The sequence below is a fragment of the Drosophila subpulchrella genome, chromosome 2L (assembly GCF_014743375.2).
Source record: "Drosophila subpulchrella strain 33 F10 #4 breed RU33 chromosome 2L, RU_Dsub_v1.1 Primary Assembly, whole genome shotgun sequence".
Taxonomy (NCBI): Eukaryota; Metazoa; Arthropoda; class Insecta; order Diptera; family Drosophilidae; genus Drosophila; species Drosophila subpulchrella.
Genome location: NC_050610.1, coordinates 21464306 through 21484276, shown reverse-complemented (window position 1 = coordinate 21484276; position 19971 = coordinate 21464306). Strand labels below are relative to the sequence as shown.

At 34.6% G+C, this 19971-nt stretch overlaps 1 protein-coding gene across 5 annotated transcripts in view; it reads left to right on the top strand.

Annotated features, from left to right (window-relative positions):
* LOC119546252 (tyrosine-protein kinase Btk29A) overlaps window positions 1–19971 on the top strand; it is a 59918-nt gene that overhangs the window by 34278 nt on the left and 5669 nt on the right. Inside the window, exons 1-2 of one of the 5 annotated variants that reach the window (XM_037852409.1) lie at window positions 2940–3245; window positions 9359–9565. The exons of 2 other annotated variants lie outside the window; for them this stretch is intronic. In XM_037852409.1, the coding sequence (XP_037708337.1) occupies window positions 9424–9565 (142 nt within the window). In that variant the 5' untranslated portion in view covers window positions 2940–3245; window positions 9359–9423. Of the gene's footprint in view, window positions 1–2939; window positions 3246–9355; window positions 9566–18067; window positions 18602–19971 lie in introns of those variants that run through there. 2 more of the 5 variants (XM_037852408.1, XM_037852410.1) reach the window with 2 other exon arrangements.

The window sequence follows — 19971 nt, the reverse complement described above, 5'->3', positions numbered from 1 at the left end:
ATCTACCTATCTATCTATCTTTCTATCTATCTTTCTATCTATCTATCTATCTATCTATCTATCTATTTATCTATATATCCATCTATTTATCCATCCATCTATCTATCTATCTAACTATCTATATATCTATCTTTCTACCTATCTACCTATTTACCTATCTATCCTTCTATCTATCATGTATCTATCTATTATGTATCTATCTTTATATATAAAGCTATCCCCTCGAAACTATGAATGAACCTACAGGGAACCACTTGAATAACATTAAAAAAATGTTGTGTTTTTAAATTTGTAAAACATTTAAGGGGTTATAAACACTGGTATGATATGAAAATGTCATATGGTCTTTATATAAAAAGGTATGATATTAAAAAATATAATAAGGGCTCACCATGATAGAGTGTGGTTTTTCTGGAATCTCCTTTTTAACTAAGAACCCCTTATTAAATATTTTAATACTTTTTCTTAGTGTAATTTGTCTGAATCGCGTTGCTGTTCCCGTTCTTGAAAACCAATCCGCCAGACAAGAAACGCGCCTTGTGTTAGTTGTTGGTGGTGCTGCTACTTTTTTGTTCATGCATCTTCAGTGGCTGCGAAGCCTTCGACCTGCCCAATGTGCCTCGCTTTCAGCTCCATTCTGTTGGATTCTGTTGGGTTCTGTTCTTTTCTGATCTTTCAAAAAGTTTTAGGCCGCCTCGCGGTCGCACTGGCGGTATCCCCACCGCACCCCCTGGTCATCCTGGCCATGATTAATGATGCGTTCTGTTGTGATTCGTTCTAAACGTGGGAAATCGGCAGCAGAAGCCGAGCTTTCGAATGCTTTGAACCCTTCGTTTTTATTTTTTTTTTATTTTTACCCGTTCTTCTTTGTTAACTCACTCAATTCTCTTAACCTTTCCATCTCGAGAAAGACCACGCAATAATTATTTTCGACCATACATAATATCTTGGCAAATTTCTCAACCAATTAATTTCTTTTCACGCAGAACTGGCGTGTGACAAGTGTTTGATTTCCCATAATCTGGCATTTGTTGTTATGTCTTACAACAGGATTTGTTATGCTAATCCGGTGATTATCTCATGTCTGCAGAAAAAGAAGTGAAATTAGAAAAGAATTTCTATAATTCACCAAGCAGGTTTTTGGCACTTGATTAGAAGCATTTAATCATGGGATATTGAGAGGATTGCGTCAAAAACATTTGATGGATGGTATGATAATGATATCTTTATACATATATAAAGGTTATTTGAAATAATCGAAAAATTTAATTATGCGTGAAGTGCTAGTTTGAGAAGCTACAAATATTTTTGTAAGGAATGAGTTCCTTAACTTATTTGTTTTACTATCATTTTTTAAGAAAAATATAAAGATGATATTTTTTCAAGATTTCCAAGATTTTTCCAAAATCCATTAACTTGAAAATGTGTCCTACCTACGCACTTACTTTTTTCTTGGATTGAGATTGAGAAGACAAAAATATTTTCTTTTTGAAGTAACTTCCCGAAATTTTCCAGTCACCTTGTTTTTGTTTTCTTGTGTTTGCTCCAAAAATGTTTTCCTAATTGCGTTTTATAATTGATATTAGCCATGTCCTCTCCTCTCCTCTCTCTCTTACCATCTCTTTCTCTCTTTCAACTCCATTTTGGCCGGGAGCCAAAAGAAGCAGCCACCGCCCCCTCTCTCTCCTTTCTCCAATGCTCTATCTCCCTCTCTTCGTTTGTGTGTGTGCTGCACTGCAAGTTGCCTTGCCCAAAAAAAAAAAAAATAAACTAAGCAAGAAACACCAAATAAATAAAAAAAAACTTGCTCTTAAGCATTTGCTGTTCATTTCCTTAAAACTTTAGAACTTTATCTTATAGTATTGCCGTCTCTTTTGCCCTTGCAGCTACGCATGTAACTAATTTTTAACCGATTCTAACTGTAATTGTGAGTGGCTAAGTGCACAAGTGCTCATTGATTTGCCTAGGCTGCAGAAACAACAACAATTTCAATTTGCGGTTATATGCACTCTTCTCTTTAGCTCCGCTGCACTTTAATGCTCCACTCTTCTCTCTTCAGTGGCTCCATTAATCTCTAGCCCATCTCAGCTGCTCCACTCTGCTGGCTCACTTTTTGTTGTTTTACCCCCTACTTGGCGGCTCTCTTAAGATCTGATGTCGCTCTCCCCCTTCCTCAGTTAGGGGATCTCTCCCCCACACATGCTGCACTGCTTGTGCTCTCTACACTAGAAAACAAAATAGTTATACCTAAACAAATATCCAAGCAAAACTTTAAGATGTAAGAATTCGGGGGAAATTCTACCTGAACACAGCGCAAGGAGATTTCTATGGCACTCCCGACTATCTCACTAATAAAATGCCCGGAACCCAGATTGCAAAAATCGTAGCATACTTTTTGTATCACAAGAGATATGTAATCTTTGTTTTTAAAATTATATTTTTTGATCGGTATAAATTGAGACTTTTGCCGACTTTATTTTACACTCTGAATCTAAGATTTTTTGTAAAAGCTTTAAAGATTTATCACCATTAAAGTCATTTTATCTAAAACTGAAATAATATATCACTTCAAACAAAATTGTTAAGGCCAAAATAACTTGTTTACCGATTTCTTGTTTTTAAGACCCCAAAACCAAGGCACCTTATAAAAAAAGTGTTCAGTCCTATCGCTCTAAATGCAAGTATCTGTTAAATATTTTGTATTAGTTTCCTAAAATAAAAGAATTTCGAATTCTGCTTAAAAAATGATTATTAAATTAAAACAAAAATATTTTGTTTAAAACTGATTTAGAATAACACAGAAAAGTATTTCTTCGAGTGTAAAATCGACCGTGCTCTCTCCCACTCTCCCGATCTTGCGCTCGCACTTCTTGAGCTGCTGAAGAGCGCTCGACGCCTGCGCGATTCGAGTTGGCGATCGTTCGAGTTGCTTTTGAATCGTCGTCGAGTGCACAACGCAAAGCGGAAAGCGGACTGCGGTTTCGAATTTAGCTGTTGTTTCGATTGTCGCGTGTGCCATTGGAAACCGAAAACCCTAGAAATAAAGTACTAACTACCTTAAAAAAAAAACAACGCTAACCAAATTGCTAGATCACTGGCCGCGTCAAGCAGCAAAAAGTGCAATAAATTAGAAAATTTGTTTACGGCCGAAACGTGCGGCGGCGACAAAATGTAAATGCTCAGGCAAAAGTGAAGTTTCTCAAAGTGCTCAAAAGTGTTCTCAGCCCCGAAAATCAAATCCAAATGTAAATATATTTTATATATTGAAAGGAAAAAGAAAGATAATTTCATAACAAAGTGTTTGCAGCCAGGCGAAGCGAAGAAATTGTGTTTCTTGAGTTATTACCTCTGGAGATCTCACCCATCTCCAAAACTCATTTCTAACAGTAAAAGTTACTTATGTCACGACGCACACACACGTACATATACGAACCTGCGTTCAAACCCTATTTTGTTGACCAATCTGGCAACTCTGGGGAGCCGAGTAAAGTTGTTTAACTTGTTTCTTTTTGGCGTGCCACAGCAGTTTTTCTGCTTTTTGCTTTCGTGCTTATCTTTTGCGCATTTTCTAACAGCCCCCCTGTCACCTGCCACCCCCCTCTGAAATTCATTATTTCTTCTGCCCATTTGCTTAATTAACTTGTCGAAAAAGCACACACTAAATACAACAAACTCCGATGGGAAAGAACTCCTCAAAGGTTTATTTTCGTTTAGGGTCTTCTATTGTGTTGTTTCTTATTTTTGCTATCTTCATATTGATGGGCATTAATCAATGGATGTAAATTTGGGACTTACGCACGTGTAACGATTTCGATATTTCGTTTTAGTACTATAAAGAATCTTTACATGGCCCTTTGTTTTCTTTTCATTGTATAGAGTTACGAAAATAACTATTCAGCAAGGCCCCTTTAATAGCTTGTTATTCTTAGAACTAACTAATTATAAATCAGTATCTTAATAGTGTACTTTTACAGAGCCAGCTCTCATTTTTTAAACGGAAACTTAGGATTGTTAAATATAATAAAACAATACAATGGCGTACTTTCTTTATTTGGAATCAACATGACGTAAATTTGGGACTTACACACGTGTAACGATTTTGATATTTCATTTTTATAATCTTAACATGGGCCTTTGTTTTCCATTTATTGTATAGAGTTACGAAAATAACTATTCAGCAAGGCCTTAAATAGTTAGTTATTCTTAGAACTAACTAATTATAAATCAGTATCTTAGTTGTGAATTTTTACAGAGCTATTTCTCATTTTTAAACGGAAACTTAGGTTATTTAAATATAATAAAACAACACAATGGAATACTTTCTTTATTTAGAAAACCCAGTTTTTATGAGCTCTACCCATGGGTATTCCTGTCCCTCTCTCTTCATTTCACTCCTCCCTTTCACACCAGACCAATTAGCAAAGTGAGGGCGCCTCCGATCCTAACGAACTTCAATTTCAAAGTCGTTTTATGGCTCTGAAAACCTGAGAATTATCCTAAGCAGGTAGCCGAAATAGCCCATCCCGCAATCCACTCCACTGTTGTGTAATTCAATATTGTTCTTGTGGATATTGGTATATTTCCCAAACAGGATCTCTTTTCGTTTCTTCCCTCATTTGCTTTTCGATTGAGTCTTGGGTTTTGGGTTTAGGTCACTTTGCCTCAACGAGAATTTGTTAGCCGTTCGTCGTTTGGTTTATGTTTATTTTTTTCGTTGTTGTTTTGTTGTCTCTTGTGAGGCCAGCACGTTCAGGCAAATGCTTAAATACTTAAGCCTGCTTATCACGTAACCCAGCTCAGAAATAACCAGTGGAAAGCCATGGAATAACACTACCCCGACTTAAAACCGAAAGCCGAATGTCGGTATAAGGCACTCACTCAATAATGGAAATATTTCATGGGAGTGGTCATAAAGGAAGTATCAATCTTCCATCGGTTTTGATGGTTATTTCATCAAAGATCGTAATTGTTTTTTCTGATGATCCTTTGTAATGAAGTCCTACAACGTTTTTTGTGTTTGTTCCAACAGTTATGAGAAACAGTTATTAGATAACGTAGATCGTTGTAAATATATATAAATAATAAGTTTAAATTACTATTCTGATTTAGAAACTTATTAAAATGGTTAAAAATAAAACTAGGTACTATAAATACCCAGAAGCGATAAAAATAGTCATAAACTTCCAGTTCCAGATAATTGTCAAAGAATGCAAATAACGAAATTCTAAGCCCCCTTACTATGAGTCATAGCTCTATAATCTTGGAAAATCTGCCTTTTCTTACAATAACAACTCAACTTCGCTGCCTTGTCATGGTTTTTATCGCAATGTTTCCCAGTAAACGGGGTACGTCCATACCCATTTCTTGAGTGCATTTCCCAACATACACGATATTTGCCCTTACACATTTCCCTCAACTCAATTTCTCAATTGGCTTATCAGTTTGGCTCTTATCGCATTGCATTTGGTTGATCGCAGCAGACCCATTAAAAAAATTACAAAGGGCAGCACTAAAAGTGCCGTTTCAAATTTCAATAGAAATCAATTCAAGTCGTCTACTCGTGTTTTCTCAGCTTTCTTGAAGCTTTTGTTTATATGTAGAAAACATTTTCTCCCCATCTCCGCTTCCATCTTTTTTCTTCATGGTGTTCTCTTCATGGGAATAGGGGGTCCATAAAAAATAATAAAAATAACAAACCCAAAAGCCATTAAAAGGTAGCTTGAAATTGTCATTAAAAACTGAGAAATAACGCCGAACAAAAGGCCTAAAAAAAAACGGGTAGAGTGAAAGATATAAAATCCCCTACATGGCGAGGCATTAAATTTGTAACTCCAAAATGTAACTACCGAGTCATAAATGTTTGGATTACAAATATTTTGATGGCAGCCGATTAAACAAGGCGGGAGGTTTACTTTTAAGCGTCTCTTGAGTGTGTGGATAATTCTTGGTAAATGCGATTGGCATCTCTAACCTCTCCATAAAAGTAAATAAAACAAACGAGGCAAAATGTTCTTAGCAAATGAGCAAACAGTAAAATCCTCTTGATGATGTAAAGTACTTTCGTACAATGGTGTTCAAAATGATAATGCAGTCTAGACTTGAATAATTGGAAAATGATATTTTAAGGATGGGAGGGAAGATATTTTAAAATTGTATAATATTTTAAGGTGTTCTTTAAAGTTCATTATAAAACTAATAAGTGGAGTTCAAAATGGTAGTATCTTCTAGATAATACATATTAAAAGAAAATATTTTAAAAGGAGAGGAGGGTGTATAATATTTTTTATATTATTTGAGGAATATTAATGGTTCTTTAAAATTAATAATAAAACTAACTAGTTGATTGCATTAAAACAACGTGAAAAGGAATTCCATTATTCCATTAATCAAAAGCCTTTATAGTTTTCATTTATGCCAAATATTTTCGTCAGATTTAAACGTTTCCTTGTTAAGATATACCTACTTATAGAGATCCTTCTACTATTTCGTTGACCTCAGCTGTGAGGTATGTGTTTATGTGTGGCAGGTACCTAAGAAAGTTATTCATTGTCCATGTTAATTATCGGCTGGAAAAATGTATGTTTTCCACTCTCAAACAGGCCAAACCACTTGTGTGGCTGCTTGGCTCAATTTATAATGCAAACCAGGTTTAAAATCGAAGGATCCTCCGCCTAACTAACGGTTTTGTGGCAGTACACACACAGACTGGCTCAGATAGTCAGGCACACACGGATACGGATACAGATACAGATACGAAAAGGTAGTTTTCGGATGGGATGCCTCTTCGAAGGTTGCAAATAAAAATCGGAAACAAGTTTTTCGCCCCATCTCTCTCTGTGTCTTTTAAGCCTTTTTCTGTGGGCAGCTCTCTTTGAAACTGGTTAAAAATAAAAAAAAACTCTTTTGCGTATTGCGAAAGCCTGCACTTAGTTTTTTCCCCCTTTTTTTCTGATTTTCCAGTACCGTTAGCAATTTGCCAAAAATAAATTGGCCCAAAGATTCAATTGCAATTTGCTGGCTTTGCTGTTTTGCGGCTGTGCCTGTTCATAAAAATTGCATTTTATGGGATACCCAAAAGCAGCGGGTCAAGGTCAGCTACGTGCCATTTTATTTGCCGACTTTTTAACACCAGCCCGTAGTAAACCCCGAAAAAAAAAACCCTCAAGAAGTCGCGGAGCACAACAGAGGAGGGAAAATGAAAACATGACAAGCGAAAGCTATAGCTTCTTGACCGCTTTAAATTATTTGGCGGATTTGCTTTGTTCACGCTCCTCGAGTTGTTGGATTTTTGGATCTTTTTTTTTCCATGCGGCTTTAGCATTTACCTTTCGGAATCAGGTCAAAGCGGTTGCTTTCTTTCACTTTGCCACGCCCCAAACGGTTTATTTTGTATTCGGTATTATTTTGGCAACGCTTTCCTTTCGCTCGGGGCCAGCATCTTAACTCTTTTTCTGATTTTTGCAGGGTCAGGCAAGGTCAATGAGACGTTCGTATGTCAACGCTTTTAACGTATTCAGTTGTTTGTTTTTTTATTTAGTTTACGACGGGTAAAAGTTGAACTGTTTTTCTCGTTTTTGTGTCAACACTCGCATGCAATTAAAGTTGAGGCTTTAATAGACGGTTGTGTAAGGCGTGAAAATTTCACTTTTCCCAATTCGACACGAGTTTCAAGAGGAGATCTGTAGCACTTTGAAACTAGAAAATCATCCTGCTTAAAACTCTGATTTAATCAAATATAAACGATGCCATTGTTTTCATATTTCCCACGGCTTTTCATCAAGCTTTTAACTTTAGTTTTCTCAAATAAACTATTCTGCTGCCCTTGGGTTGTGAACTTAAACTGGGTGTTTATAGTATAGGCAGTTTTAATATACATGAATTAGCTAAGATACATTTTTTTTCCAATATCTATAGAGATATTACCATAAAACCAATTATTTCTCGGTTCAGTAACATATCATGTAACATTATTTAGCTTAGTTTATTTTTAATATCTATGTATAAAGATAATACCATAATACCATTAATTTCTCGGTCATTTATATTCATGGCAACACTATTTTGACCCATTCCCCAATAAGTTCCGTCCACACCTGATCACTTCGATATCGTTTTAACTGTTTATCAAGCCTCTACCAATCAGTCTGTAAATAGACTTCAATTTTAATACAGGGCCACGCCCATTATGCGTAAACCACCAGCCGAGAGCATCGTTAATCATTTTGAAAGTTCATTAGATTTTGTGTGTTTGTTCCACTGAATTAAGGAACCAAATAGGCTACAAAAAAAAAAAACACCAAACTGGAAATTGATGTTAATTATGTTGCCAACAGTTGCTACTATAAAATAAAAAATGAGACATCCAAGTGTTACAGTGGAGCTCAATGAACTGCGCCTAGGTCTTCTCTGCCCACGGCTATAGATTTAGATTGTTGTCTAAGAGTTTGTTTTTGATGGGGTTTTTTTTTTTGTGGTACATCACTGGGTGCGTTTTCAAGGTTTTTACTTGCCTACCAAGTAGTATTTCCATTTTGTAAGCAAATGAAAACTGTTCTATTTCGTTTAAGGCCTCATAAATCAATTTCGGTCCTAAAGATTGGATCCGTCATTAGCTTCTACCGCACAAAAATGATTATTAATCTTGCGATGCTTCGGCTTCACTCGAACAATTACAATGCGAAAATCAATGAAGCTGATGATGATTGTCGATAATGATGGGGGCAACCTCAACCGACTTTGGCTGCAGCATCATTAGCATTTGCAGCAGGCTAACCCCGATTGTTTAGGAGCTTTTTTTTCCCCCCTTCATCTTAACTGCAATCTGTGCCAAGCATTTTTAAGGAAATTCTCGAACTCATCTTGAGGAATTTAAAGCGAATAAAAAATATAAAAAGCAAGACACGTTTGATGTTCTTCAAATAAAGCATAAATCAAATGCAAAATGTCTGTGATTTATGGGGAGTTTCATGTGTTCGGGGTAGTTAAAAGCATGCCTCCAAATATTTATATTCAATTGCCAAAACAGGAATTGAAATTTCGTCGGCTTCCTCGGTTGAATATCTTGTTGTTTTGATTGATTGTTTCAAGGGTCCGAAATGTTTTTGGTTTTTGTTGGCAATTAAAGCATCTATTCCATGAATTTGATGGACTTTAAGTAGTTTGGTGGTTTTGCTTCCGCAAACTTTGTACTTGAGCAGAGGCTCATTAAGCTGTGTAGACCGTGTGTGACTTAAAAAAAATGCAATTACAAATCACAAATCGCTTCGAATGGCTGCAAAAACCGCTTGCCCAACTCAACTTTAATGACCCACAACGCGTCAATGTTTTTTAACAAATCTATTTCTACCCCCGCCAGCAGTACAAATTCAATTAAAATAGGGGAAACAAAATAGAAATAAAATTTGAAAACGCGTTCGTTCTCAAATGATTCCCTGCGTGAGTTTGGCCGAAACGAGCGTCATTGGCAACATGAAGGAGCGGGTCAAGGAAATGAAAGTGTTCGGCTGCCGGCTGAACTTCTGGAACCACATAGGTCACAGCCTGACCAGTTCCAAAACCAAAGAAGGTAAATATCTAGCCCGAAAAAGGGTTTAATAGACTTGACACAAGTGTTTAACCCGCCTTTATTACGCAATCAAAATAAAAAACAAGTGTTTTGTGCTCAAAATGACAAACCATCTTAAAAACTTTGTACAATATTTATAATTTGAGTCATTCTATAGTACATTGTTTCCACTGATAAATATCTAGCCTTAAAAAGGGGACTAATAGACTTAACACAAGTGGTTAACCCGTCTTAAATCCAATATCAATATGAATAACGAGTGTTTCGTGTTCAAAATATTGTATAACAAACACCTTGAGATTTATGCCGAATATTTATTATTTGATACATATTATAATAAACATTTCTTTGTCTTCAGTACATGTTTACATTAATAAATATCTAGCCTTTAAAAAAAGATTAATAGACTTAACACAGGTGGTAAAACCAACAAAATCAGGTGTTTTGCGCTTAAAATAATTTATGACAAACCCTCTTAAGAATTATGTACCATATTTATTATTCGAGACAACTTATAATAAACTTTTCTGTGTCTTAGTTCATGTTTACATTGGCAAACATGGGGGAAGAGCCATAAAGTAAAAATGGCTATAAATAGTATTTAATTTGACTGTGAATATATAATATTATACAGGTTCTAACTGCTAGATTCTAAATAAACAAGACAGCTCACAAAGATAAGCTTAACCAAACAAGTAAACTATAGAGAATTTATTTTAGTAAGAGATTCAAATATACAAAGCTACATCAGCAAGAAAAAAAACCTAGTAAATTGCATGTCATGCTTACAAGTAACTAAATTTGTTAAGTAAAATAACTTGAAATGACGTATGTATCTATGATCAAATATTTGTCAAATGTATCTGTAGTGCAATCTAGATATGAGTTTGAATTTTACTTGCCTTCAAATACTTTTCCAAAAAGTGTTTAAATTTCTTAAAATATATTTTACTGATAAGGAAAACTTCTAGGTTCGTTGTTTATTTATTTCCACCCGACAGTTTTTAAAACGCAAACAAAAGAATTTCAATCTTATGCAGACAAACCCTACGTAAATGCTAAGAGTGCATCAATTACGTAAATGTATTGCAGCGTAAACATTTCTGGAGCCTTTGCCATGCCATTTATAAACACAAAACCATCTGATAGGGGATCCATAAACCAATTCTGATCTGTATTGCCGCATTGCATGCAAAGCGAAAGCTCAACTCCCCTGGAAGATGACGTCGAGTCATCCCGCAGAGGCGTCGCTGGCGATGATTGCCTTCCAAAGAGGCAGTCACTCGAATCTTGCACTGAAAAAAAATCTGGGTTTTAAAAAAGAGACTAGAAACTTTGTTTTGGGAGCTAGTTGATTTTAGATTACCATCAAACACTGTTTTAGGATTGCTTAATTTTCTTTAAATCGGAAGAATTCGCAAATTCTTTAGACCTTACACAATTCAAGACCTAACCATTTTGAAGACTTTTCAAATCTTAAGACTACAAATCTGAAGATAAATCTTTAATCTTATGGTGCATTTTTGATAGTTAAGAATATATTTTTTATTAACTTAATATCATGATGAAAAACAAATAGATCTTAACGAAAATCATGAAATATTAAAATTTAAAGTTAGGATAATCCTAAATATTAAAAGCTTAAGAGCTAAGAATGTAATATTGCTTATTTGTGAAGTTTTTTAAAGATTGTAGGTGTTTTTTTTGGAAACAGAAATGTATCTTTAGGAACCCTATTTTCGCAGTGTTTTTCGCCAAGCCAGCATTTAGCGACAGTCTGCCGATGCGATCGGGGCTGCCCGCTCTTGGATCTCCGCTCCCTGACAATTATCATGATTATATGGCCATGGCTCAGATGGCAGGCGGTTATTAGATGATCGTCAGCAATGCAGCCGGCAGAGGAGCCTACATAAGAACATATGACAGCAGCTGGGCGAGACGATGCCAGGCACACGATAAAGAAAGCCAGCAAAAAAAAGAGCGAAGAATCGAGAGGAGAATAATGGGGGAGCTGAAGAGACATGGCAATTGCATAATTGAAATCAATTAGCAGTCGTCGGGCAAGCCCAGAAGAAAAACCTGAAGACGACAGATCCCAGAGATCCATCCATCCATCCATCCATCCATCCAGTTGCAATAAAACCGAAAGTGCCAGGCTGGGAAGAATTGTAGATTCTACGATTGTGTGGATTCTCTACAGGCAGAGAGGCATCAATGCCAATCGAAAAGTCTGTTTTTGCATAGTAATTTCAGCCGAGAGACGAAGATTGAAAGCTGCTCTATCATGCCAAGTCTTTAGACCCCATTTTATAACCCATTTTATCCATCATCTTTATATAGCACGCCCCACTTGGAGCGCTTTGTGCGCTTTTTTTCCTCACTAGACTTTCGGTTTTTTACTTTGTGCTCATTTCGCTTTGTTTTCTTTTTGGCTGATTGGCATGCCAAAGTTGACAATAAAATTATTGCATTGTTGTTGCTGCTGGTGCTGCCTATTTATGGCCTTTACTTAACAATGACCACAAAAATTTGCAATTTGCATTTGCAATTTGAGCCAAAGCACAAGCCATTGGCAGCTTCTGTCTCCCTCTGCCTTTCACAGCCACTTGTTGACTGTCGAGCGGTTTCGGTGCTTTAAAGTTGACCAAACCAATTGACCAGAAACATTCAATTTATTTTCCAGTTGCTGTTTTTTCGTATGTACGATTTCATGTGCATGTCAAGCTGCGTTTTTAACGCGTTTTCAGGGGGTATTATAATGAGTATTCGTGTTTTTTCTACAATTTAGTGGGTGTTTTTTTGGGTTACTAGATGGTTTTAGAAATATATATATTATATTTAATAATAGGAGTAGAGGTTTAGTAGATGGTTTTAGAAATATACGTATTATATTTAATAATAGGAGTTACGGTTTTATGCAAAAACCAGCTTTCTAGCCACTTTAGATTGATTACAAATTATAAAAAAATTCAAAAATTAATTTAAATTCCAATATGATATTTTAAAACCATTTTCCTTACCTATAAAATATGGCAGAAAATCATATGTTAAGAAAACGATTATAAATAGAATCCATCTAAAAAGAGACTTTAAAATGTATTTTAATTTTAAAGTTTTACAGGGAATCAACCTAGTCTACCCCCAAATTTATTTTTAGAATTTCCACACATTACTTTGCTAACAAAATATAAATAACGTGTGATTGCCATGACGTCAAAAGACTAAGTTCGTGTCGCAATGCAAAATAACCGCAAACTTGACGCAGTTGCTAATTCATATGGCGGCACACCTGTCACAAATCACAAAAAATTGAATTTAAGTCAAGTTTCTGTAGAATTCAGCACTATGATCGATATAAGAACAAAAGATTGGGATATACCCCAATGGCGTGTATGAATTCCGATACCATTTTCAATTTAACAGAAATAGCCTTCGCTGGATTCGGAATTCAGTAAAATTGTCTTAAAACGAAACTGAAAACCGAAAACAGAAACCCCAGAGACGCAAGTCTTGGGAACCGGCAATGGCACGTTCAGGTTAACTCGGCTCAACTCAACTCAAGTCGAGTTAAGTTAAGTTAAGTTAACTTGGGCAGTCGCCAAACCAGTTGGCGAGTCAAAGCAGTTGCAAAAAAAGCGTATTTAAATATTATTGTAAATTGTCTTTGGCCCGACAAAGCAATCGGTGACTCTTCACGAGACCATGGGGTCTCATTTTGCTTCTGGGCACGAATCTACATACATACGTGCATTACTGCACCTGGGTAGCTATAGCTATAAGCTATACACAGATCTCCATTCTTGGTTCGGTAGTTCTGTAGTTTCTTAGTTCTTTAGTTCTTCAGTTCTGTTGTCAACCTAAATCGCTGAAGATCTTTACCTTACCATCCGGTTGACCACTTTTATTTATTGTAAATTCAATTTGCATCGGGATACAAAACAAAGTTATTGACAAGACGCCTGCCTGAAAATGGAAAAATGTCTTTCAGTTTTAAAATGACAACAAATAAAAAACCCCAAAAAATAAACCATACAAAATCAAGGTCAGAGAACAGCTCAAAAGTTGCTTATCAACTTTATGATTTTGGTTTCTGGGATTTCTCGTTGTCATAAATACAATTTCCATCTGCCTGTGGTCTCCGTTCGCCTAAATGGTTTCATTAAAAATGCATAAAAAATGCAAGCTGCGGGCAGAAATTAACCAGAAAACCCAAAAATAATATATACTCCAAAATATATGTATATCAAGCATATCAAGCAACGCCCGCTTTATTTTCGACCGCATTTTTCATATGCAAATTGGTTCGATTGATTTCGCTTTGTCCACGACTATTTCTTCCTTTGTTCGGGTTTTGTTTTATATTGTGTTAATTGGAGACATAAAACCCCACAGGGGGGAGTGGTAGACTTTTAGAGGCGGTCGCTAATCCCAAGAGCTTTATTCGCCTTTCGAAAGTGATTTAAGGCTGTGGCGTTGATCGCCTGGGGATGTAGTTTTTCAAATGAAATTTTACTGGGGTTTGATTTGTGTGAATTTGGGAAGTTGCATAATGAAAATCTGATAACCGAGCTATAAATACTACACAAAACAGAAATTTATAAGCCATTTGGAGATTAAAATAGCATAATATAAGAAATATGAATAGATTATGTACCAAATTGGTAGGTGTATTTTATGTCAAAACATAGAAGGTGTCAGAACAGAATTGGTATTATATCATATATTATATAAATTTATCACATTATTGACCACCTAGTAAAGAAATTATTTTTCACTCGGTCTTATAAGTTGCTTAAAAGTACTTATATCATATTGTATCATCACTTCTTAAATACAAAATAATATATAATATATAAGAGGCCTGTTAAAATCATGTAATGTTATAACTTTTAACGTATAAGGTGCTATAGCTCAGTAGTTATTTTGGAAAAAAAGAATGTGTTAGAAAAGAATAGGTAAATTATCATATACCATATAGCTAAACTAATCAAGTTATTCACAACCTAGTAGATACATCTTGTTTCCCTCTGTATTATAAGTTATTTAATAGTAATATAAGTTTAGTATTATCACTTCGTAATATCAAACGATTTGTTTAAGATGCCCGTAAATATCATTTGATATTACTTGGTCTTATAAGTTATTTAATAGTGATATAAGTTTAGTATCATCACATCGTAATAACAATCGATTTGTATAAGATGCCCGTCAATATCATGTAATGTTATAAGGTGCTGAAATTCAGTAGCTTTTGATGTCAGATTCTACCAGCACCTAGCTAAAGAATGTGAGTGATTGACTAATAAAAACATATACAATTACAACCCACTGAAACCCACTTCCGTCTGGTGGTAATTGAATGCCAGAATGCAAAACCAAATCGAATGCATAATTCAATGCATTCCCATCTATAAATTGGCCATGCAATTTACAGTTGGGCTAGAGCAATTAATCAAGCGGTATAAAGTTATTGGGGGATTGGAATAACACCCACCGACAAATCAATGAGATAATCGCGAGAAACATTTCAATCAACTTGGCAACTTTGTGCTGTGATATACGAAATACTTGGAAAGTGATTAGAATTCCCCAGATACTCCCGAATTGCAGCAATGTTTTTATATTCACGGCGCATGCCTTCAAATGTTATTAACCCACATTTGCATAAACAAATAACAAAAAAAACAGAGACGCGGCCACGATTACAATTTGTTGTTTGTCTTTTTGCCGTTTCCTGTTTGAATATTATTGTTGTTATAACCGTATTTGTTATTGTTTCTTGGCGCTGGTGTCGCTGACTGCACAATTTTTCAAACAATTTGCGTGTAATTATTTGTTTTCTTTGCCGCATGCAACTTGCCAATTAGTTAACAATTTTTCACACGCTTTTTTATGAGCCTCGGATGTAAACATTTAACCTTAATTTTTGATGTTTTGTGTGACGTGCGTTTCATGGTTGTAAGATTATTGACTATGGCAGTTCTGGGGGATAAGGGAGTTACATTTGGGAATTATGTGTGTTTAAAAAAATCATAAAAAAACTTTACTATTTTTAGTGATTTTTCATTGAGGAAATTGTAAACGGCAATTTAAGTATTTATTATCAGTTAACTTAGTTTCTTTGAAACACTTAAATTAAAATATACTACCATTATTCAAGTCATGTCTTCTTTTCTTCTGTTATGGTTATTTATTCCTAGTTTCTTTGCACTTTTACAAAGTCATTTGTTAAAGGCGCTAAATGATCTTTGAGCAAGTAATGTTTAGGCTTGTGGCAGCTGCCTTTCTTCTCTACCATGATTATCATCTTTTTCTTTGTTATAAACTCTTTTTTTTCCCATTTCATAATACAATTGCATTGTGGCCACAAGTGCTATTTCAAAGATACTGTTGCCTACTTTCAGGCGGGATGAAAAAACGCAAAGAAATGGGGCCAAACTTAATGAAAGTTTAGGATGCCAGTTTACCATCATTATTTAAGATAAATAAGTCGGCAAACTTAAAGATTTTATTTAGATTGCCTTAAAATATTATTATATATTTTAATAATAATAATATCAGATAAAGATTTACTAATAATATTTACTATTTAAATGTTATGTATTGATCATTTCAGTTATTAAGCATAATAAATATAAATATTAACTTAAATAATATTTACTATTTAAATTTAAAGTATAGGCCATTTCAGTTATAAACCATTAAAAATTAAATGTATTCGTAAATTGTTAGTATTTTTATAGCAACACTGAAAATACTAAATTTATTTGACTCAAATTATATATATCACTTAAAATGCAGTATAAATAATACATATGTCTTAGTAAACATTCAAAATGTATATATATGGGAAAATATTTTAAATATTTCGACAGCAACATGTTGCTGGCTAGCTAGCAACTTTTGTTGCTTTGTTTTTATATTTATTGGCACACACACACCTGTGCAGGTGTGCAGGTGTGCAGACATCGCCCGTCTCGCTCCCACCTGCTGTTTTTCCCGCCTGTTGCTTCATCTTCGCCAAGAAGAAACAACAAAAGAAACTACGCTTTTTTCGGTCTTCTTTTTTGCGGCTTTTTGTTCGTTTTTCCACACACTTTGCTATTATACAAGTGAGTTTCTCGTGTTTTTTGTTCTCCGAAAACTTAAACGTGCAAGCAAAAGTTCAAAAGTTTTGTTTCGTTTCATTGATGTAATTGTTGCAATCGCTGTTGTAGTTGTAGTTGTTTTTTTTCAGTTTTTTCTTTGGTGTTTCTGTGTGTGTGTGTGTGTGCATTATGGCAACTTTACCGTTAACATTCAAAGAAAATTCATTTAACAGTTGAAGGCGCATCGCTTGGTAAATACAACAAATAATGGTATTGAAGAAATAATTTTAAAACCATAGTTGCATCTTGACAAGCTTGAAAAAGAAAAGAAGAAGAGCCAGCTCTCAACTCTGCACCTTGATAGGTGATTTAGACACATGTGGTTATAGCTGTACACTGAAAAAATAATACATATATTATGTGTATATCTGGTATATTTTAATACCCTAAATCATTTGTTAAATCCATTTACTTTTGTGCCTTATTATTATGGTATGGTTCATAATATAAATCCCCAGATTATGTTAACTTTTGAGTTAAGAAATTGTCCTGACTGGAAACATAATATATATTTTTAAAAAAGGAAAAGGAAACCCTATTATGAAACCCAGTAGAATTCCTAATTACACTTAGCAACTTTACTTTTTTATTGTAAAAGTTAATGGTTTTTGTTTAATGATTTAATAATTTTCTATAAATAATTTTCATGCTTTACAGTATATTGAGTTTACTAACTTATAAGATTAAGAACCATAGTTGTTTAATGTTTATCTTAAAGATTTACCTCTGAAGAGACAACATATTTAGGATATTTTAAATATATTTAATATATAAATTTAATTTAATAATAAAATATATTTATCACAAAGTTTAAGTCGGAGTTTAAAATTTTGTAATTCTTTTTTATATGTTTATTTTTATTTATTAATTTTTTTTTTATTAAATTTATTGAAATGACCTGCAATTTCTTACGGTGTTTGTTTGTTGCTCAAGTTGTCGTCGTTTCGCTTGGCGGCTTCTGCTTTGTAGAGCCTGCTGCTTTTGCTCTCCATTCTCTCCACTCTCCGCTCTCCACTGCTACAATTAAGTTTTACTTTATGTTTATGGCCTCCGTGAGTTGGAAGTTGTTACTGTTGCTGCTGTTGTTGTTGCTTTTCTCAGCCAGGTTGCTGCTGTCTGGCTAAAAAAAAAAATTCAGTTGCCATTTCAGTCAGTTGGCTTTTAAACATTTACTGAAACAGTTCGCGTCGCGCACAAAATTTTGATATTTTTTTAAGGAGAAAGAAATTTATAACAAAGATAAATGTATTCCACCTAGTTGTTGTGATTTTATTTGTGTTGAAAATAGAATGGAAAACAAAGTTTATAACCCCAACTAATGAGGGATAATGAGAAAATTTGTAAAGCCTATGGAAAATGTTTTCAAGATGGCGTCGCTTTAGGCCATTGTGTGAAAGCAGACTTCAGATATAGCAAAAAATAAATATTAAAAAAAAAATATATTCAAGATTACTAGAAATAAATCTTGAGCACAGGAAGCTCCGAGTTTTTATTCATTCGAGGGCCGCCTTAACGGTAAAAGCCGCTCAGCATCGCTGAATGGGGAACGCTTAAAGGTCAACAGCAAGCAGCTAAAAGCAACTACTATAATAACAAATACAAATAACAACAACAGCAACAGCAACTGCAGATTGCAAAAAGGAAGCAACCGCGAAACCAGTTTGCCAACAACCTGAAACTGTAGTTCAAAGAATTGCAAATCGAAAGAGAAGAAACCCAAGAAACCCAAGAAACCGAACCGAACAAGCGATTTATGTGAAAGTGAATTGACACAATTACTGCAAGATATCGCCGAAGAGTGGAATTTTTTACTGAGTGGAGTCTCTGAGGTCTTCACCGCAGATATTCGCTGTAGCAACTATGATGCTTTTATCGGCACTCAAGCTGGGTAAGCTGAAAGATCGGGGTCTTGAATTAATGTTTCGATTCTTGCAATGCCATTTATGGGAAGTTGTTCAAAAAATTCCGCTTAATAACGGGTATAATGATAGGTGGATCCATTAGCAAGGTTCTTTTTTAGAAACTCTTTGTTGTTTTAGGAAATTATTACTAAATAATAATAAACGGATTTAATTTAATTTTAAATGCCAAAAGATCTTACAATACAAACTAATACAATCGTTAAAAATAGTTATTTCTTAGGGCTGCCAAGGATACTTAAAAACATGTTTGTGGAATTACCTCTTTTATAGATTATATAATATAGATAGTAGATATTTTTATTAGGTATTAGATATTATTAATAGATATCAATTTAATAATATCTAAAAACATGTTTATAGATTATAGACTATAAAATACTAAGATATTAGATATCATTATATGGTATTAGATATTATTATTAGATATCATTTTTAGATATTATGTATTATTATTAGATATCATTATTAGATATTATGTATTATTATTGGATATTATATATTACTATTAGATATAATGTTTATTGGATTTTATTATTTCATAATTTTTTCAAGTGTTTACCACAGTTTAAGACTTAGACCCTGATCTTGTTTGTAACTTTTGTGGGCGTTTTCTTTGCGCTACGGTTGTTTGAGTCATCGTCCAAGCATTTTGATTAGTTTCACCTGTTTGGAATAACTTATGGAGAACACCGCGGCAAACACGTGTTTGAAAGTCTTGCAGCTTTTGATTTTCACAAACACTCGGCTCGAGGTTGAGCACCACAGCTGTAACAACAATACTCGCATTAACAGCAAAAACAAGAATAGCAATTTGCATAACAAATTGTTGCCATGGGTGGGGGGGGGGGGGGGGGGGGGGGGGGGCCTTTAAAAGGGGCGGGATTGGTGGAGGAAAAAGCGGGGCAAGACAAAGCACAATTACACAATTAGCTATAAATACCTGTGGAGCGGTAATGACAAATGTTGCAAGTGGGCTTGGAAATGCAACGCACCTGTTGATGTGGCAGAAACTATAATATAATATCTCCTCTCTCCATTTATGAGTAATTTATGAGAGAGCTATGAACATGTATCTAAAATGCACTTCCGTTTGCCAATTTTCAAGTGTTTTCAAAATGATTTAAATACTCAACTTGCTGGGCAACGGGAAAATCCAGTTGGGAACTTGTGAATTTTAGTACTCTGTTATTAAAAATGAGCCGAAAAGGAGCTATATTTTGGGTAGAGCTACATTTTGAAATACTCTTTAACAAAATATGAAATATTATATTTAAAAAATGGTTTTAAATAAAAATAAAATATCCTATACATTATTTATTTGCCTTTATATATTCAT